General features: G+C 40.8%; 1 protein-coding gene across 5 annotated transcripts in view; it reads left to right on the plus strand.

The window, feature by feature from the left end:
* PPP3CB (protein phosphatase 3 catalytic subunit beta) overlaps positions 1–20,605 on the plus strand; it is a 62,067-nt gene that overhangs the window by 1,340 nt on the left and 40,122 nt on the right. For all 5 annotated transcript variants that reach the window (XM_055133751.1, XM_055133749.1, XM_055133750.1 and 2 more), the window contains exons 2-3: positions 18,848–19,048; positions 19,799–19,923. In XM_055133751.1, the coding sequence (XP_054989726.1) occupies positions 18,848–19,048; positions 19,799–19,923 (326 nt within the window). The remainder of the gene's footprint in view (positions 1–18,847; positions 19,049–19,798; positions 19,924–20,605) is intronic.

Consider the following 20,605-nt stretch of genomic DNA (forward strand, 5'->3'; position numbering starts at 1 on the left):
TGCTTTAATACTTTTTAAAATGAGTAAAGCATGTTCTTTTGTTTAGGGCCACACTCTCCCCTTGGGTGTACAGGAGCTAACCCTGCCATCCTCCAGGACCCCCCTGTGGTGCCTATAAGACCGTTTAGAGCCAAGGTGGGGACCCGGGGCTCTGTGCAGAACAGGCCCTCAGCCTTTGGAACCATCTTCCTGACCCATGAGGCATATTCTTCAAGGGGGAATTGCAAAAGCAAGAGTTGCCGGTATAGGGCCCGAGAGCACAGCAGGTTGGGAACTTGCCTTTCACAGGACTGATCAGGTTTGATTCCTGGGCACCACCAGGAGTGGTGAGTACTGAGCATCTGGGTGTGGCCCAGCCCCCCCTCTGTGCATGCCCCCTCCCCTAAAAAAAGAGTTGCAGGTATAGGCATAAAAGTCATTTGATTTAAGTAAATGGGAAAGAAGTTCTTTTGTTTAGATTTGTTTTGGGGCCACGCCTGTCTGTGCTCAGGAATCAGTCCTATGGGATTTGTCTGGGGACGCTGCTGGGACATGGATGATGAAACCATGTGGGGTGCTGGGGTAAAGGAGATAGAACCTGGGTTGACTGTGTGCAAGGCAAGCTCCCTATGTCATTGTTCTTACCTATCGCTCCAGCCCTGTGAGAGAGAAGTTTTCTGCTGTGTTTTTTTTTTCCATTTTTTCCCCCTCTTTTTGGGGCACACTGGCAATGCTCAGGGGTTACTCCTGGCTCTGCACTCAGGAACTAGTCGGGGTAGTGGTCAAGGGACCATATGGGACGCCGGAGATTGAACCCAGGTCAGCTGCGTGCAGATGCTGTATACACTGTACTGTTGTTCTGGCCAAAAGGAGATTTTTTTTTTTTTTTTTTTTTTTTTTTTTTTTGCTTTTTGGGTCACACCTGGCGATGCACAGGGGTTACTCCTGGCTTTGCACTCAGGAATTACCCCTGGCCGTGCTCAGGGGACCATATGGGATGCTGGGATTTGAACCCGGGTCGGCCGCGTGCAAGGCAAACGCCCTACCCGCTGTGCTATCTCTCCAGCCCCCAAAAGGAGATTTTTTAAGTGAGAACTATAATTAGAGCACATGGATATAAGATCTCATTTATTTTTTAGTATATTTTTCATGAGGACAACTTAATTTCCCTTTGGAATTGGTTAGAATGCTTAGTAAGAACCACATCTTGAGAAGTGGTGTACAGTGAACTAGTTCGCACTGCTCTGGAGTCTCACGTCATCTCTAACTTTCTTGGAGGTTTGTGGGATATTCACTTAACATGCAGAAATCCACTTTGAGATTTCATCTTTTTGTTCGTTTGTTTTGTTTTTGCTTTTTGGGTCACACCTGGCGATGCACAGGGGTTCCTCCTGCTCTGCACACAGGAATTACTCCTGGCGGTGCTCAGGGGACCCAGTGGGATGCTGGGAATCGAACCTGGGTCAGCTGCGTAAAGGCAAATGCCCTACCCACTGTGCTATCGCTCCAGCTCCAAGACTTAGAATTCTTGTAAGTCCTGAGTGTACTAGTTTTGCATCTGTACCATTTCATAGTGAGACCATTGAAGATCAATGATCAAGAACATTGTTGGCATTGAAGATAAGTAATCCTTTACTCCCTGAAACTTTTACTTGTCTCAAATTTTATGGTCTTTCAGTCAGGTCTGACTTGGTTATGGTCTTTCATGGTTATGTAAGTCTTGAGGGGTGATAACTGATATTTCTATGTATGGCACCAGATACCTGAAATTCACCTTGTGAAGCTTATGATCTTAGAATACATGTTCTTAGAAGCATGAATGATTCATGCTTAAATGTTATTAGCTTTTCACTGAAGTTATTGGTGATATTTCCATACCATTGATAATGGATTTCCTGGTTGAAAGCAATTTTGAGCCTACTCAGTTGCTGCTTTAGGTAAAAAACTCTTGATGCAGGTTTAGAGATAGTATGCATTCAACTGTTTTAGAGTCACACCTGGCAGTGCTCAAGGTTTCTGACTCAGGGATCATTTGGCTTGGGGGAGCCATAAAGGATGGCAGGTATCAAATCAGGGTCAGCTTGCAGGGTGAAGCTGCTTCTTCGCTGTACCATGTTTCTGGCTTTTTTTTCCAGATATGTTTAAAATTTCCCTTTTTGTGGGATCAAAGAGGTAGTACAGTCATTGCATTGCATGTGGCTGACCCTGGATTGAATCCCTGGCATCACATAGTGTCGCCTAAGCACAACCAGTTGTGATCCTTGTGCACAGAGCCAGGAGTAAGCCCTTAGTGCCACTAAATGTGACATCAAAATCAAAATAAAGAAATTTTATGTACTTTTTGCTCTACAAACGAGTTCCCAGATTTCTAAAACTTGATTGTCTTTTTTTTTTTTTTTTTTTTTTTTTGCTTTTTGGGGTCACACCCGGCGATGCACAGGGGTTACTCCTGGTTCTACACTCAGGAATGACTCCTGGCGGTGCTCAGGGGACCATATGGGATGCTGGGATTCGAACCCGGGTCAGCCGCGTGCAAGGCAAACACCTTACCCGCTGTGCTATCGCTCCAGCCCCCTACTTGATTGTCTTTTGAAATGATTGTTAGAAGAAAAATTCATCACAGTTAAAGGGCATAGTTTCTATTGTGTATGTTGTATTTTAGTTTCAACAAGTCTTGTGCATTCAACATGCTTTATTTCCTAGGTTATATCAGCTGTAGCACTTAATGATCATCAGACTTTTAGATTGAACCAAAATGCTGAGTTGTGTTTCAAGGTGTTTTTTTTGTTGGTGTTGTGTGTGGCAGGGATTGGGGCTTTGGGTGTGTTCCCACATAGTGCTCAGAAGGTCCTGGGACCCCACAGGTGGCTCTTTACCAACTGGGCCATCCATTCTGTGAAAGAGCAAGCCCTAGAATGTCATGCTTGAGGGGCACTCCAGTGCTAGGGACACTCAGGCTACCCTAGCGATGTTAGACGTGAGTTTCATTAAGCTGTTGTATTTCTGGTTTGGAAGCCGTATTGATTCATATAGATTCTGTTGCCAGCTGCTCTACTTATAAATTGGAGGTCATTTGGCTAAAGTGTTTTCCAGTACTTTATTAGGATTGTTTGTTTTTATTACTGATTTTTATATAGGTCTTGAGGTCATATATTTCCTTCATTGTTTCTTGCTAATTATATTTCACTGGATTTTAGTGTAACTTGAAATACAACAGTGCTTTGTCCCTGAAAATTTTAAAGCTTAAGAAGTATGATTTACATGGGGCTGGAGCTATAGCACAGTGGGTAGGGCGTTTGCCTTGCACGTGGCCGACCCGGGTTCGATTCCTAGCATCCCATATCATCCCCTGAACACTGCCAGGGGTAATTCCTGAGTGCAGAACCAGGAATGACCCCTGTGCATCGCCAGGTGTGACCCAAAAAAAAGCAAAAAAAAAAAAAACCCCAAAAAACTATGATTTGCAGAGTTACTGGTAAAGTTGATCCCGCCTGCATGGCAAAGCCTGGCAAGCTACCCGTGGCGTATGAAATATGCCAAAAACCGTAATAACAAGTCTCACATTGGAGACCTTACTGGTGCCCACTCGAGCAATTTGATGAGCAGCGGGATGACAGTGATACAGTAATTAATAGTTGAGTAGGCATATAATATTCTACACCAATCACACCACCAGTGTCAATTACCCTCCACCAGTTTTCACAGGTTTTCTCTCCTATGGTGTTGTTCCCCTCCACCTTACACACACACACACACACACACACACACACACACACACACACAAACACACACACACACACACTTTGACAGGTATATTTTGAAGTTTGCTGGTTGTAGTTTGGATCATATTTTCAGTGTTGTTGAATCTGTGCTTTGGATATATAGCTGTAGCACTCCCCTTTGTAGTATTGATGTTTATGTGTATGTATACACACACACATATGTAATATTGATGCTCTGACTGTTCCTTCATTACTTTCCTTTCTCATCTTCTTGTCACCCTACATTTCTTTCCTTCTTTGTCTTTCTCCTTATACTCGGGTGTGAAGGGTGATCTAGAGTGATCTTATATACCACATATAAGTAAGATCATCCTGTGTTTTTTTGTTATCTGCCTTACTTCACTCAATGTATCTTCCAGTTCCATCCAGGTTGCAGCAAATTGCATGATTTCATCATTCCTTGCAGCTGCATCATTTTCCATTGTGTGTATATACCACATTTTCATAATCCATCTGTCATCAAACACTTAGATTTATTCCATATCTTAACTATTGTACTAAATACTGCAAAAAATAATGGTATGCATATGTTCTTTTGAATGAATGTTTTTGCATCCTGGGGGTGAAATTTTTTACAGAGTGTTTTTGGGACTTCTGTCTAAAAAGATAACTCTTAAAATGATTTTTCCTTTCCTGTCCACCCCCATTAAACAGTTAAATATACTAAAATAAATCTTCAGTACCATATGTCCTGGAGAAAGCAGAGGAACAGAGAGAGTACACAAGAGAACACTGTGGTACCATAAGAGAGAGAGAGTGTGTGTATGTGTGCGTGCATGTATGAGAGAATGGTGGTACTAAGTTATCTCTGAAGGAAAATACCAAGAAGGAATAAAAGCTAAAATTCCAGTCGAGATGAGTAGGTTAAGGAAAGGGGATGGAGTAAGTGATTGGTAGGGCAATTGTCTCTTGCATGACGCTGACTGTGTTTAAAATCCCTGGCATCCCATATGGTTCTCGAGCACCACCAGGAGTCATTCCTGAGCACAGAACCAGGAGTAATCCCTGAGCACTCTGGTGTGGAAAAACCAAAATAAATTAAAAGGAAGGGTTGAGGAAATAGTTTAGTGATAGATCCTATGCCTGCTATGTGAGAAGCCGGAGTTTGGTCTCTTGACTGCATTCTACCTCCTCTGCCTTAGTACTGCTGGTCCCTGAACATCACCAAGAGTAATCCTTGGGCCCTATGCGTACTGCTAGGGGTGATTACCAAGCTCCACAAGGGGAGTAGCCCCTGGTTATCGCAAGGTGATCCCAGAACAAGTTTATGCATAAAGATGAACTACACTGAAGCCAATTATCCTTTCATGGGATGTGAAATGTTAATGTGGAACAGCAAAGTAATCAAAATAGAATATTTTTTTGGGGGGGCACTCCTAGTTGTGCTCAGGGATCACTCCTGGTGGTGTGCTCATTGGACTATATCTGGTGATGAGGATTGAACCCAGCTAAACTACATGCCAGGCAAGCACTTTACTTGCTTTTCTGTTTCTCTGGCATCTAAACAGCAAACATTAAATAAATGTCTGGTATATGCTAAACACTATATGAAGACAGTAGAAATATAAAAGGAATATATTAGTTTTTGCTCTTACATAGGATCGGATCATGAAAAGTTAAGGGGCTGGAGGGATTAAGGCACATGCCGTGCACACGGTTGTCTCTGGTTTGATCTCTGACACTGTGTGTTCCCCCAGCATTGTTGGGTGTAGCCCTGAAGATCTCCCTCTGACCCCCAGCCTTCTCAGTACCACCATGTGTAGCCCTGGAGGTTCCTAAATACTGCTGTATCCTTGAAACTTCACATTGCATTGTTGGCTCAGAATTTTTGGCTAAGAATCAGCAGAAAGAGGGGCTGGAGCTATAATATAGTGGGTAGGTGCTTGCCTTGCAGGTGGCCAGACTGGGTTTCATCCCTGTCATCCCTTGAGCACCAGCAGGAGTGATCCCTAAGCACAAAGCCAGGAGTAAGCCCTGAGCAATGCTAGGTATGGCCCAAAGAAAATCACTAGAAGGAGTACTTGGGCCTCCTAAACACCTCTTGGGATGGTCCCCAATGAAAAAATTAATACATATCTGAAGAATGGGTATGATTAATAATTGCCACATAAAGGACAGAGCCATTTAATCAAAATAGGCAATGACTCTGGATTGGATTGGTTTAGCAAGGGTTTGTACAGGAGGAAAGATGACTTGAAAAGGATGGGGTAGGACTCAAATAGGAAGAGGATTGGGACCTTTTATTTGTGTAACATTTATATTGTTCTTTGTACTACATTATGCTTGGCACTGAAATACAGAATTGAATTAAGTGTGTAAAGTAAGAGTCTCACAATCCTGCAATGGGGAGATTTTGCAAATAATGGGGAGAAATTGCAAATAATGGGGAGAAATAAATACTAGAAATTAATATTTATTAGATAGACAGTACTATTGAAATTGCAAAGAAATAATTGATTCTTTTACTTGGAGATTATATTTTAAGGTAGGCCTTGGGGGATGAATAGAGATAATACAGGGATTAGGATGCTTTCTTTGTGCACAACCCTGGTTCAAATCTAGCACTATCTATGGTCCTCCAAGCATAACAGGATTGATCCTGGAACATAGCTGGGTGAAGTACAAAAAAATACCCAAAAAAACCAAGTAGAGTTTCTCCGTCTAGAACATAGTGCAACTCTGGTATATATCTGTATATCTATATATCTATATCTATTTAATACTGGCTTTTTGGGTCACCCAGCGATGCTCAGGGGTTACATCTGTCTTTGCACTCAGGAATCACTCCTGGCAGTGCTCGAGGAACAATATGGGATGCCGGGGATTGAACCTGGGTCGGCTGTGTGCAAGGCAAAATGCCCTACCTGCTATACTTTTTTTTTTTTTTTTTTGCTTTTTGGATCACACCCGGCAATGCACAGGGGTTACTCCTGGCTCTGCACTCAGGAATTACCCCTGGCGGTGCTCAGGGGACCATATGGGATGCTGGGAATCGAACCCGGGTCGGCCGAGTGCAAGGCAAACGCCCTACCCGCTGTGCTATTGCTCCAGCCCCTACCTGCTATACTATCTCTCCAGCCCGAAGTATATTTTCTTATAGAAATAAAGAGGCATAGAATTTGGGAAAATGTTATGAAATGTGTGGCAGTATGTATAGTGCTCAGCAATAAATAGCAGGAGAAAAGCTTGGAAAGGGTATTTGTTTATTTTTTTGTCTTGGGGTCACCCACCCAGCAGTGTTCAGGGTTTACTTCTGGCTTTGTGCTCAGGAATATGGTTCTGGGTTCAGGGATTGAACCTGGATCGGCCACATGCAGGGCAAGCCCTTTGCTCGGGAAAGGGCAAGGTGTTTTTGCTTGCTCTGGCTCGGGAAAAGGTTTTTTGTACACCAAAAATGAAGAACAAAAACTTTAGCTAATAAACAATGCTGCCTCAGGAGATATTGAAAACACAGATTGTGGGATCTGCCTGCCTGGATTTAAATCTACCTGTATTTTAACAACCTTTTCACTGTGGACAGTGTATTTAACATCATAAGACTCAGTTATAGTAACTTATCTGTAAAATAAGAATTAGTAAAATTGTATTATAAGGTTTTTGAAGGATTAGTAGAGATAGTCCTTATAAAGTATGTTAAATTCTGTTAAATTGCTATTTAACATGATGTGTGGCCAAATTCATACTAAGAACTCAACCAATGGTAGCCATCACCATTATTATTACTGAAGGTTTTAAAATAGAAGAGTGTCTCTTGATTTTTCAAAGTTAATTGGTGCTATGGGCTGGAGCAATAGCACAGCGGGTAGGGCGTTGTTTGCCAGGCTTGATTCCTCCGCCCCTCTCAGAGAGCCCGCAATCTACTGCCCGCACAGCAGAACCTGGCAAGCTACCCGTGGCGTATTTGATATTCCAAAAACAGTAACAACAGGTCTCACTATGGACATGTTACTGGTGCCCGCTTGAGCAAATCGATGAGCAACGGGATGACAGTGACAGTGATACAGTGAATTGGTGCTATTTGGATGGAGCAAAATATCAGAAAGTAAGAGGTTTTAATCAGTCTTGGAGGATTAATGAAGTAGGGTGTTTTGTTGTTTTGTTTGTTTTGTTTTGGGGTCAAACCCAGAGGTTCTCAGGGTTAGTTACTCCTGATTCTGCATTTGACAATTACTCCTGGCACCATATGGGGTTTTTGTTGTTGGTTGTTTGTTTTGTAAAGGGGGTGGGTGCCGCCAGGTGGAAGCTTGGGGGTTACTGCTGGCCCTGAATTCAGGGATCACTCATGTTGGGGCTCGGGGGACCATATGCGATACCAGGAATCAGACCCGGGTCGGGTGCATGCAGGGCAAATGCCCATATACTGCTTTGGCCCCTAAGGAAGTAGTTTCAGTCCTAAGTGAGCAAATGACCAAGGCATAAATTAAGGGGAGGGGAGAAAGTAGATATGATTAAGTTCTGGGTAACAGACAGTAGAGTACTGTACCAGAGATTGGGTGTGGAAAGGGAACAGGTGAAGAGCAGAACTATTTTTGGTGGCAAGGGGGAGAGGGTCACCCAGCTGGGATTACTCCTGGCTCTGTGCTCAGCGATCACTCCTGTGGTGCTGGGGAACTGTATGTGTTGCCGGGGATGGAAGCAGAACACATCTTGTATAGCAAGCACCTTATGACCCAGAAGAGCAGAACTTTTAAAGAAAGCAATAAACACTGATTTTTCTTAACGTCTTATAAAATGAGCTACTGTAATTGGAGGCAAAGATTAGTGACATGCAATAGTGTGGGAATGACCAAACCGGGGAGGACTTTGAAAATAAGTTAATGCCTTCACTCTTTATAGTACTACTCAACCTATAGTGCCCTTGCTTGCACACGACTGACCTGAGTTCAATCCCCAGCATCAAATATGGTCCCCCAAGCCTACTGGGAATGATCCCTGAGTGCAGAGCAGCCTGTCGCCCAAAAACAAAACAAACAAATGAACAAACGGAAAACCCCAGTACTATCCAAGGTGGAAGAACAGTAGAGATTTCATTAGATCAGGGTTTTCCAAAGTGGGCAACTGGCTTTTCTCTAATACCTCCCCTCCTCCCCTCCTTCCCGCAACACCCCCCACACTCAGTAGTCTTGGGTATGCTTGGTGGTGCAGTTTCTATTTATTTTTTATTTATAATTTTCCACAGGGATCCTGGGATTATTTTTTTTCTGAAATGGGAGTTAGATTAAGTAAATTTGAGAACCTCCAATAGATTTTCTAGTATACAAAGTGATATATTGTGTTACAACAGATATGACAAAAAGGTATTTTGGGACCGCGCGGCACCTCATTTTTCTTCACAGTAGGTCTGACTCTAGTGGGGTACCCCTAACAATAATAGTGAGGTTTGTGTTGAAATATTGAATGTAACCAAAGTAAACAGAAAGTAAAGTGAAACTTATCAGTTACCAGGCAGGGGGTGGGGGGGTGGGGTGGGAGGTGTACTGTGTAGGTTTTTTTTTTTTTTTTTTTTTTGGTGGTGGTATATGGGCACTGGTGAAGGGATGGTTGTTTCAGCATTGTATAACTGAGACTTAAGCCTGAAAGCATTGTAATCTTCCACATGGTAATTTAATAAAATAAAATTTTTATTAAAAAAAATGACAGAAGAAAAAAATAAGTAAAGCCATATCAAATACAAAAAAAAAGGTATTTTGGGGTTTTTTGTTTGTTTGGTTTGATTTTAGGGCCACACCTAGCAGTACTTAGGTCTTACTCCTGGCTCTGTGCTCTGTGCTCGGGTACTAGAACCTAGTTGAACTAGGTCGAGTCTGGGTTAGCTGCATGCAAGGTAAACACACGCTGTTGAGGGGTTACTCCTGGCTCTACACTCAGAAATTACTCCTTGTAGTCCTTGGGGATCTAATCTGGGTCAGCTGCATGCAAGGCAAACGGCTTATCCACTGTACTCTCTCCCTGGCCTCAAAGTGTTATGTCTTATTAAAAAAAAATAAGGAACCCAAGGATGACTCAAAGGTAAAAGCGCCTGCCTTACAACTGTCAGGCTGTGAGTTTGACCAGCAGTGTCGCCCATCCCTATGCATGTTTCTGGTGATCCTGCTGTCTAGGATCCCGGGCAACACAGTGTCTGGCCTATCAAAGCCAGCTGTGTACAAGCCCATAACTAAAGTGTGCAGCTCCCAGTAAATCCTGCAACTTAAAATGTGAGCACTGCAGCCAGGAGTGTGAATCCCAGGAAGCACATGTGTCAGCACCATATCTGAAGTTTGTGGATTGGAGATAATATAGTGGGAGGGTACATGCCTGGCATGCATCCCATCAGGGCTCAGATCCTGATACCCCTGGTCTCCCTCTGCTCCCCGGGGACCAGAGCCCTGGAGCCCCTGAGCATCACAGAGATTGCCTTGGTAATCCCTAGCACCACAGAGCTAGAGCAGCATGGTATCCTTGGGCCCCTTGCATTGAACTGCCAGCCCAGTTGGCCAAGAATTATTCATGGGGACCCCCCAAAATAAAGTTTGTGATCTTCAGCAAGTGTTGTGATTGAGTGTGTGAGTACCACAACCAAGCATCTGCACAGCCCCTGTTCATCACAACAGTCAACAATGGGAAGAGGGAACGTGAAGATAAGTTGAAGTGTTTAATGTATAGGATGTATCAGAAGTGTGAGGTAGTGGCAAAAGATCAGGGTGGGAAATGTAGGCAAGGCTAAGATCACAAAGATTCCCTTATGCTATTTTAGAATAAAAATTTGCATGTCAGGGACAGAGAAATAATGGCTCAAAGGGCTGAAGCACATGCTTTGCATGCTGGTTTGACTTCCAGCACCTTATGTCTCCTGAGCACAGCCAGCAGTAACTGCTAAGCTACACTGAATGTGGGTTCTCCCCTCTCTTCAGAAAAAGAATTTGCATTTTGCCTATGAAACTAGTCTTGAAACAGGAAAATGTTGGGATTTGAATCTAGGAAGCATTTTCTGGAGTATGGTAGAACATGACTAAAATTGAAAAGATTAGTAATTCTTAGGTGGAAATGTCCTTATTTGGTGTCTGAAGCCAAAGGGACAAAAATAGAATTATTTAGAATCTATTGGCCATATAGGGTGAGGAAGAAAGAAACTTCTAGGTTAATACACAGATAGGTAACTATGTTGCAATGGGTTAAAAACACTTTACCCCAAAGTGGGGGATACTGACTTCAGGGGCCACTGGAACACTGTGGGGGGCATTAGAATGATACAGGGGGGCAATGTTAAGTGCAACTGGGGAACACATTATGTTTGTTAAAGGAAATTAGATTTCTAGAGAGTTTATGAGTAACTTTGTTTCTGAAAAGGTTGCTGTAGGCTAAATAAATTTGGGTTTAGAGGGAAAAATCATGCATCAGAGTTTGAAAATACCAAGATTTAGACATCTAAGTGGAAATATTTAATAGTTTAATCAAAATCTGAATTTAAGAGGCAGAGTCTAGACTAGTCAGTCTAAACTTGTACAAAACTGAGATAACACCAATTTAAAGTGATATTAAGAGGACCACAGGCAGAATCGTAGGAGACTCATTAACATAACTAACATAATCAGGGAAAAGGGTTGGAAGTCCATGTAATAAACTAACCAGCTAGAGAAGAGAACAGATAAAAAACCAGTGAGCAATTTTAAGAACCCAAGAAATCAGGGAGATGAATTTTGTTTGTTTTTCCCTTCCAGATAGAGATTTTTTTAAGCAGGGGATGGAACTAAGATTTTGTTGCAAGCAAGACATGCACTTTACCTGAGTTATATCCCTGGCCTGAAAGAGAATTTTAAGCTAGAGGAGTAAAATCAGAAGCCAGATAAGTGTGCATTGAGAAAAGCATTAAAACACAAGAAAATGGGGCCAGAGAGATAGTACAGTGGGTAGGGTGCTTATCCTGTGTGAGACTGATCGTGGTTTGATCCCTAGCATCTCATATAGTCCCCTCAGCACTGCCGGGAGTAATCCCTGAGTGCAGAGCCAGGAGTAACTCCTAAGCACTGCTGGGTGTGGCCCAAAAGCCAAAAAACAAAAGTTTTACTTTTTGGCTTTTTGGGTCACACCTGATGATGGTCAGGGGTTGCTCCTGGCTCTGCACTTAGGAATTACTCCTGGTGATGCTTGGGGGACCATATGGGATGCTGGGAATCGAACCTGGGTTGACCGTGCACAAGGCAAATGCCCTACCCACTGTACTATCTCACTCCGACCCTGCAAAAAAATTTTTAAAAAGAAAACAAAACACAACCAAAAAACTTGTCTAAAAAGCAGAACATTAAGATACTTATTGTAGATTAATTTTTCACCTGGGAGTTAAAATAAGGAATATATAGGCAGAAACAGGCACAAAGAAGAGTAAGGGACAGTTCCTTGTTTGGGTTGTTTTTTAAGTATTACAGTTCTTAAATAGGTTTAAGTGTTACATTTGCTCAAAGGAAAGACCCAGTGAAGAGCAGAGCTAGAAAAAACGAGCATGAGCACCGTTGAGATAAAAGGGTGATTTATTATTATTGTTATTATCATTTATTTATTTATTTATCTATCTATTTATTTATTTTTGCGTCACACCTGGCAGTGCACAGGGGTTACTCCTGGCTCTGCACTCGGGAATTACTCCTGGTGGTGCTCAGGGGACCATATGGGATGCTGGGAATCGAACCTGGGTCGGCCGTGTGCAAGGCAAATGCCCTACCCACTGTGCTATTGCTTCAGCCCCTGGAAGGGTGATTTAAATGAAGAAATTGGTGTCATAGGATTCAGGCCAAAGGTAGAATGTATTGGATGGAAGGAATACTCCTTCTCTGAGTTGGGGAAGAAATGTGAAAATGTCTCCTGTTGTAGATGTGGACTGAGAGGGATAGGAAGGTGAAGTTTGATTGTAAGGCTTCGATTTTCTATGAAATTGAATTCAAAGTTCTATTACTGACTAAGAGATAAAGTGAATGGTTCTTGGAAGAGGTGGTAAACCTTTGATATTTCCACTGAAGAGAAGGAAGGGGTCATCGGTTGAAGTGTACTTAGAAGGCTTTCTGGGATGTGCAAATGGCCATCAAAGATGGAGACAATTTGTAGCTTCCACTGGGACATTATCTCTCCTCTCTCCCGTTGTTGTTGTCATGCTCAGTGGTGGTGCTTACTAGGATTGCACATCTGGTTATAGTGGTCACACGCTGAGCCACAGTGCTTGCTGGGGGTTTAACACTTTAGGTAAAAATGTTTGCACTTGTGCCTGCAGAGTCCCACTCTTTTTTTTTTTTTTTTTGCTTTTTGGGTCACACCCAGCGATGCTCAGGGGTTACTCCTGGCTTTGCACTCAAGAATCACTCCTGGCAGTGCCTGGGGGACCATATGGGATGCCGGGGATTGAACCCGGGTCGGCCGTGTGCAAGGCAAACACCCTACCCGCTGTGCTATCTCTCCAGCCCCTGCAGAGTCCCATTCTTCTTTGTGTTACTTGCACATACTTTGGTTGCGATGCTAAGTGGGGTCACTGTGGTGCTCATATACTTGCTGGTGGTGGCGCTTGCACATCATTAGTTGCCACACTTGCTGGGATTCACACAAGCAGTCTTCCCGTATACCTGGCTGGGGAATGCTGTGCCCTCACTCTTGTGCCAGAGGTTCCAAGCAGCAGAGCTGCTGGGACAGTGCTTAGCACTCAAGAGCAGCACCAGAGTTTGAATCCTGGCCTCTTGCTTTGTGAGGTAAGTGCTTTTTGCTCCTGAGCCAATGTCACCCCCCCATCCTCCACCCCCTTGGCCACAGCACTGAGTGATTTAAAATATAATTTTTTTTTTCTATTTTGGGGACTCTGAAGCATTACTCTAGAGGCCCGAGGCCACTTTTGACTATACTTGGCCCAGCTATAGGCTAGATAGTGATTTTGGGTCCAGTAGTTCTCGGGACTAACTGGGCCACACCAGTGGTGCTCAGTGGCCCATGTGGTGATGTCAGGCATGTGTTCCAGCTCTTTGCATTATCTTTCTAGTTCTGCAAAGCAATTTATTCAACCCAGATCCAGCAGTTTTGCTTGGTAGGTAAGGTAGAAGTACAAAAGGGCAGTCAGAGTATGGTTGGAAAAATGGGTGACTAGTGGAATAGCATCAACATTTTTGGAGCACTGTAGCCAGAGGGGATTAGGAAGAACTTTCCATTCTTGATAGTTGAAAAGCAGATGGAGAGGGTAGAGGAGGGCTTGGGAGGGGAAACTGATGGAAAAAGGGAGTAAAACTGGGATAGGATAGGATAGGATAGGTTAGGTTTGGATCATGTAGTGAGAGGTTGCAATTGCAGAAGCAAAGTAGTAAGTAAGGTCAAGTCTAAGGAGGTGAGTCGAGTGGAATTCAAGTCTTTCAGTTATGCTTTATATAGGTCATCCACACGGATATATAAACTGAGTTTAGGATAAGTTTAGTAGTTGACGAGAAAAGAACTAGAATATATGCACTTCAAAGGAAACCTCTTTGTGTGTGTGTGTGCGCGCGTGTGCATGTGTGTGTGTGTGTGTGTGTGTGTGTGTTCACTGGAGTGATAATATCGGAAGGGAAACTGGGAAAAGAAAAGACAGACCCTTACTGGTATTAGTAGAGTATGGGGAAATTAGCAGTATATACTATTTAAAAGTGAGAAATAATCTCACTTTTGATTCAGAATCTAAGATTTAATTGGAGTGATAAAGGCAGCATTCAGTGAAGGACTAAAGTGTAGAGGAGGAAGGATTTATTTTCTTTTTTAAATTTATGTTAATTCTGGAGTGCTAAAACAACCAGTGAATGTCATTGTATTGAGTATGTATGATAAGAAGTATGTATGTATGATAAGAAGTATATAGTACATATGATAAGAGGGATTTTGTTCTGAACAGTCGCCAAGGATAGTAGTGATGGGAAGCATGGGCATCTGAGTGATATTTTGGAATACTCTTGGCACAGGCTGAATCCCAGCTGTTGTTAGAAACCTTATGGGGTTAGGAGTGGAGCCTTTGCTTAGAGTTGGGGAACAAGGATTATGTATTTATTTTGTCTTTGATGCCCAGGTCCCACTGTGGTGGACTTGAAGGATCATATGTGGTTCTGCGGATTGAACTTGGATTGGTGTGTGCAAGACAAGTGACCTAACTGCTTTGCTATCTCTCTGGCCCTTTTCACTTGTTTTGAGGATTAGTTTATTCTTAGTATTTCTTGCTCAGTACTAGAAAAAGTAAGATCCGGTCCATTCCCCATCTCTGATCACAACATCCCTTGTTTATATTTCCCCATTATTCTAAATTAAAACTTCAGGCCTTGATTTTAGGCTCCTGTACTTTAACTCTGAGTTAAAATGACTTCTGAACATAACTGATTTTATAGAGATATGCCCTATATGCTAAAATTGGGTAAAATGAAAATTTTCAACAAAACAAATTTGGTTAAAAGGAATATTACCAATTATTTTTCTTGTTGAAAAGTAGGTTATTTAAGGCGATATTTGTAGATCTTTTAACCTATTTAAACTAATTCTCTATTTGGTTTTTTTTTTTTAATTTTTTATTGAGTCACCATGTGGAAAGTTACAAAGTTTTCAGGTTTAAATCTCAGTTATACAATGCTCGAATACCCATCCCTTCACCAGTGCTCATATTCCACCACCAAGAATCCCAGTATAGCTCCACCCCGCCCCCTCACACCCCAAACCCCCCCACGCCCCTAGCCCCCCCAAGCCCCCCCCCTGTAACTAATAAATTTCACTTTACTTTCACTTTGATTGCATACAATATTTCAACAAAACTCACTATTGTTTGGAGAGTCTCTCCCCTAAAGTCAGACCTGCTGAAAAGGAAGCATTAGATAATTTGTTTTCCATTGCTGAGGATGAAGAGGTATGAGGTCGAGTGACCACACTTAGCGGCCTCTCAGTTTTGGGTTTCTGTAATTTAGTATTTTAGTAACTAAGTCCAGAGAGATATCTGCCAGAAGTTGCATCATTGCCAACTTCTATTTGGTTTTTGTCTATCACAATTATAGGAAAATATTCTGAAATAAGAAAAAATACATAGAATACCTTGGTAGAGCAGGAATAATTGGCTGTAAATGAATCAGAGTAAAAAAGAACTTTTAAAAGCCTGAAAATACTTTAAAATGTCTTAGGAGTTACAAGGCAAAGTAGCGGTTGAGAATATTGATTTTGCTTTTTCTAGGGGCCTCCCCAGTACATGCCCGGATGGTACTGTGCTGGGGACTACCAGGGCACATCGAGCAGAGCTGGGGTAGAGCCTTCAGTTCCATGGATCCCACTTGGAGCCTCATTTATAAGGCAGGCATGTACTGTACCCTGTTTGCTATCACCCTGGCCCCAAAATACTAGTTTTAGAAGGAAAATTTTTTGACTCTCTAATGACCAGTAACCCTCTAATAACCAGGAGTCAGTAACTCGCCATTAGACCAAGTTCTAGTTGATCAGGGTTTTTTCCCCCTCTTGATTATATCACGTTCTACAGCTCCTTAGTAACTCTGTACATGGCTCTTTTTATCTACTAATAAAACGTTCTAGAGCATCTATTCTAGTTTTAAATAGCTCTGTACATGTTTTTTCCTTGTTTTTTTACTTACTGATAAAATAGTCTGTTGAAACTCGCTGTTCTCCACATTGTGTGGTGGTATTTGAACAACACTAATCTCTTATGGTTTCATCTACATTGATTAGATATGATGGCATTAACTTCATGACCTGTGCTCATTCCTCGAAAGGTATTAGACTATCTCTGCACTGGTCTTTTAGTTCTATTTTATTTCTAAAGATTTTTTTTTTATGAGGAGACAGTTACTATGTTTCTTAGGTAATTGATACAATTCTACCTCAGCCTCTGTTTTTAGTTACTTTATTTACATTGAAATGTGAGGAATTAACTTCTTGGCATCTATCCCAAAAAAACAAAAACATTCATATGAAAGGATATACACACACACCTGTGTTCATCACAGCTTTTAGTACAGTAACTGAGATATGGAAACAATCCAAATGTCTGGTATAGATGAATGGATAAAAACGTTGTATATATGGATAATGAAATATTGTGCAACTCTAAGAACGAACAAAATCATGTTGTTTGCTGCAACATGGATGGAATTAGGATATCATGGCAAGTAAAGTCAGAAGGAAAGGGATAGGTGCAGAATAATCCAGAATAATCTTTCTCATATGTGGGACTTAAAAAGATGGACAGCAAGGCAGCAACAGAGGACCAAAAACACAGTAAGAAAACTGATCCACACAGCTGACTCTGTGTCTGTTGGGGAGTTGGAAAGGAGGGGTATTGGGCACCTTGCGGGTACATTGATGATGGGTGTGGTGTTGGAATTATGTGCATGGGGAACATCATTAACATTGTAAGTCACAGTACCTCAATAAAAAGTTTTGATTTTAATTAAATACGAGGAATTTATTGTTTCTGAGCACTTTGGTTATTTTGTATAATGCATCATAACCACAGTGATAACACTGAAAGTCCAAGAAAACACCATATAGTACATATCTAAATAAGTTCAATTTTTTTCTAAAAAAATTTTTTTTCTGTAAAGAGGGAATCACTTTAATTCTTGACATAGATTGCTTCCATAAATTTCTCTTCTGTTTTGAAAATCAATACACTTATTTGGCAGAGAACCTAAAATTACTCCAATCCAAACTGCATTTCTCTTAATTTTTTGGTGGGGGTTATTATTTTCAGGGGTATGGTCTCCCAAGTTGGATTTAGGGGTCTGAAGGTTCACACCCTTTGGGCCAACAGCTCAGTGCTTGAGTCCTGTGATGCTGAGGACTACCTGGGCCACCCCTGTGGTGCTCTTGAGGCCTTGGAGTCCACACCCAGTGACGCTTACTCAGGAGGTTCCAAGGCTCCACCTGATGGTGCTTGGGTAACCATGTGTGTTGCCAGGGATTGAACCCAGGTTGAGCATGTGCTAGACATGAGCCCTAAATTTTCTACCATTTCCCAGTCCCCAACTGCTCTTAAGAGCATAACTAGGTTACTTGTTAAATTTAGGCTTTTTTTTTTAGGAGGGGTGGGAGAAACAAATACGTTTAGCATGTATTATAATATTTAAGGTTATGACCTCACAGTTGTGCTAGATATTAAAAATAGATCTTCCTGTTGTTCATTCCATTTATGTTAAAACAGAGCAGTTGGTGATTACCTGTGGAAATGAAAAATACGTACTCTAAGAGTCAAAAGGCCAACTATGCGGTAGCTAGGCAAACGGGAATTGTGACTTGGAATCAGTTCTCAGTGATGGGTTCAGAGAGAAAGCTTAAAGGCTGGAGTGCATGCTGTGAATGTAGGAGCCCTAGGTTTGAGTCCCCACACCATATAGTCCCCACACATGAGTGACCCCCCCCAAGCACTATGCCAGGAATAACCCCTGAACACAATCACTTATAGTCCAAAAACAAAACAAATGATAGCATTTTAGATGAAATTTTATTTAGAAGTGCCATATTTCAAACATTAAATGGAAGTTGAAAGTGTCAGATGTTCTAAAAGTATATTCCAATGAAAAGTAATATACTTCATGTTCCAGTGAAGGTGATTTGTGAAATCTGTCGGTAGGGAAAAAGGCACTTCTTCAGAATCACATGGTACTGATTTTAAGCCTATATGTGCATCTAACTAAATTAAAATTTGTTAAGTGTTTGTCTTACCTATACTTCTGAAAGTCTCTGTTGGCCAGAAAACAATTTTTTTTTTTATATTTTTATTAGGAACCTGATGGATCACCCTACAACTGGAATTTTTTTTCTCTTCAGGTGTATGTGGTATAAGTTGTATTTATTATTCTTCATTTATAATATGTTTTCAGAGTTCTGCCAATAAGTAATTTGACCTAAAGAAAAGAGCTTTAGTTATCTTGGAAAAACATTTTTATTTTGTGAAATAATTGTTTAATTCTCAAAGAATATTATGTATAGATTAATTAAAAGTATGATTTCAAAAAAGGAATTTAAATATTTGTTCATAATAAGTAACCAGAATCCAGTCTTTTTTATCCAGACTCATTATTTTTATGCTAATATATAATATTTTTTATTAATTAAAACTATTACAGCTGTTCCTTTCCCCCCAACACATCGCTTGACATCTGAAGAAGTGTTTGATATGGATGGGATACCCAGGGTTGATGTTCTGAAGAATCACTTAGTAAAAGAAGGTCGGGTAGATGAAGAAATTGCACTTAGAATTATCAATGAGGGTGCTGCCATCCTTCGGAGAGAGAAAACCATGATAGAAGTAGAAGCTCCAATTACAGGTACACTCGCTTAACTTTTGGGATCTTTATTACACCTTTAGTAAATTTAAGTTAAGGAACCTTTATTATACCTTTAGTTTATTGACAGAAAGCTGTTTTCAGTCATATTATGAATTATTAAATTACATGGATATTGTCTTGAATTTCCAAATTATCTGTAATTTTTTAAGTTTTTTTTTTTAGATTTTTTAAAATTTTTGCCCGTTCTGTGGACAAACATGATTCTAAGTAATCAATAATCTGAGTGCAGAAGTTAGTCTAATATGTTTTTGTGAGGGTTTCATCAGTTATATTGGCCATAATTCAGTTGGATTCAAATAACTTTGGAGCGAGTGCCTTAGTGTTCCAAGACCTATCAGAGTTAATAATATAGAAGTCACAGAATGTATTGAATCGAAATGGATTTGTTTACTTCCATCATAATAATTTTGTCATCCTAAGACTTATACACATTCTTGGCTTCCTAAAGAGGAATTTTACAAATTTAGATAATTTTGTCACTTAAAAAAAAAGAAGAAAAAGAAAATTTTGTCAGTGATTAAAAATTTCACTATTTCTGTTATATATGTTCTAAGTCTTTAGTACGTGAATACTTGTTTGTACGTCATCTTTATTATTACTAGACGACTTCCTTCCCAGATGTTTCTTGACAGAATTTACACTCTTTTATGTAAAAGAAATAAGAATTGATATAAAATTTGTTATATTAGAGGGTTTTTTCCCCCATAACTAATAATCTTCTTGTTTCAGTGTGTGGTGACATCCATGGCCAATTTTTTGATCTGATGAAACTTTTTGAAGTAGGAGGATCACCTGCTAATACACGATACCTTTTTCTTGGTGATTATGTGGACAGAGGTTATTTTAGTATAGAGGTAATAATCATATACTGTCATTTGATTTGCTTTTAAGTGTTAACAGATGATTTTCAGTAATTCCTAGTAAGTTAAGCTACTTATTGGGTTCTTTTTAATATCTCTACTTATGCTGAAGTTTTCAGGAAAAATCTTTCTCTTCTATCTTAAACTATTCTATTGATTTTCCTTGTATCACTGTTTATGTAAGTATTATTGCTGTTTTTCTCTGAAAATTATAAGCAGACTGAAGCATCCTTATTGCCCTGGATTTAGTGATCCTAAGAAGCAAGCACTATTTAGCTCTCTTGCCCTTGATGGCAAGAGAGCTAAACCCATGTGAAAAAAAGATGTGAAAACCCATGTGAAAAAAAGATTAATTAAAGTTTCTGAGATTAAATAAGCATATTATAAAGATTTTATTGTTTACAATTTAACAGTTCAATCTCCTTATTTAGCTATTAAAATCAAACTTTATGGGCTGGGACATAGCTCAACAGGATAGAAGAGAGCCTGGAGCACAATCTCTCATGTAGAGCTTGTGCTCCAGGCCCTTTATTCCCTTTATTTCAAAGCCCAGGTTTATTTCTGGCGCTGGTACCCCCACAGAATGCTGGAAGCTGGAATAGTCCCTGAAAACCAGTGGGTGAGACCCCGAAACGAAGCAGAAAGATCATATGGAGTATCAATAGTCAAAAATAGT

This window comes from Sorex araneus, chromosome 3, assembly GCF_027595985.1.
Source record: "Sorex araneus isolate mSorAra2 chromosome 3, mSorAra2.pri, whole genome shotgun sequence".
In the NCBI taxonomy this organism is placed as follows: domain Eukaryota; kingdom Metazoa; phylum Chordata; class Mammalia; order Eulipotyphla; family Soricidae; genus Sorex; species Sorex araneus.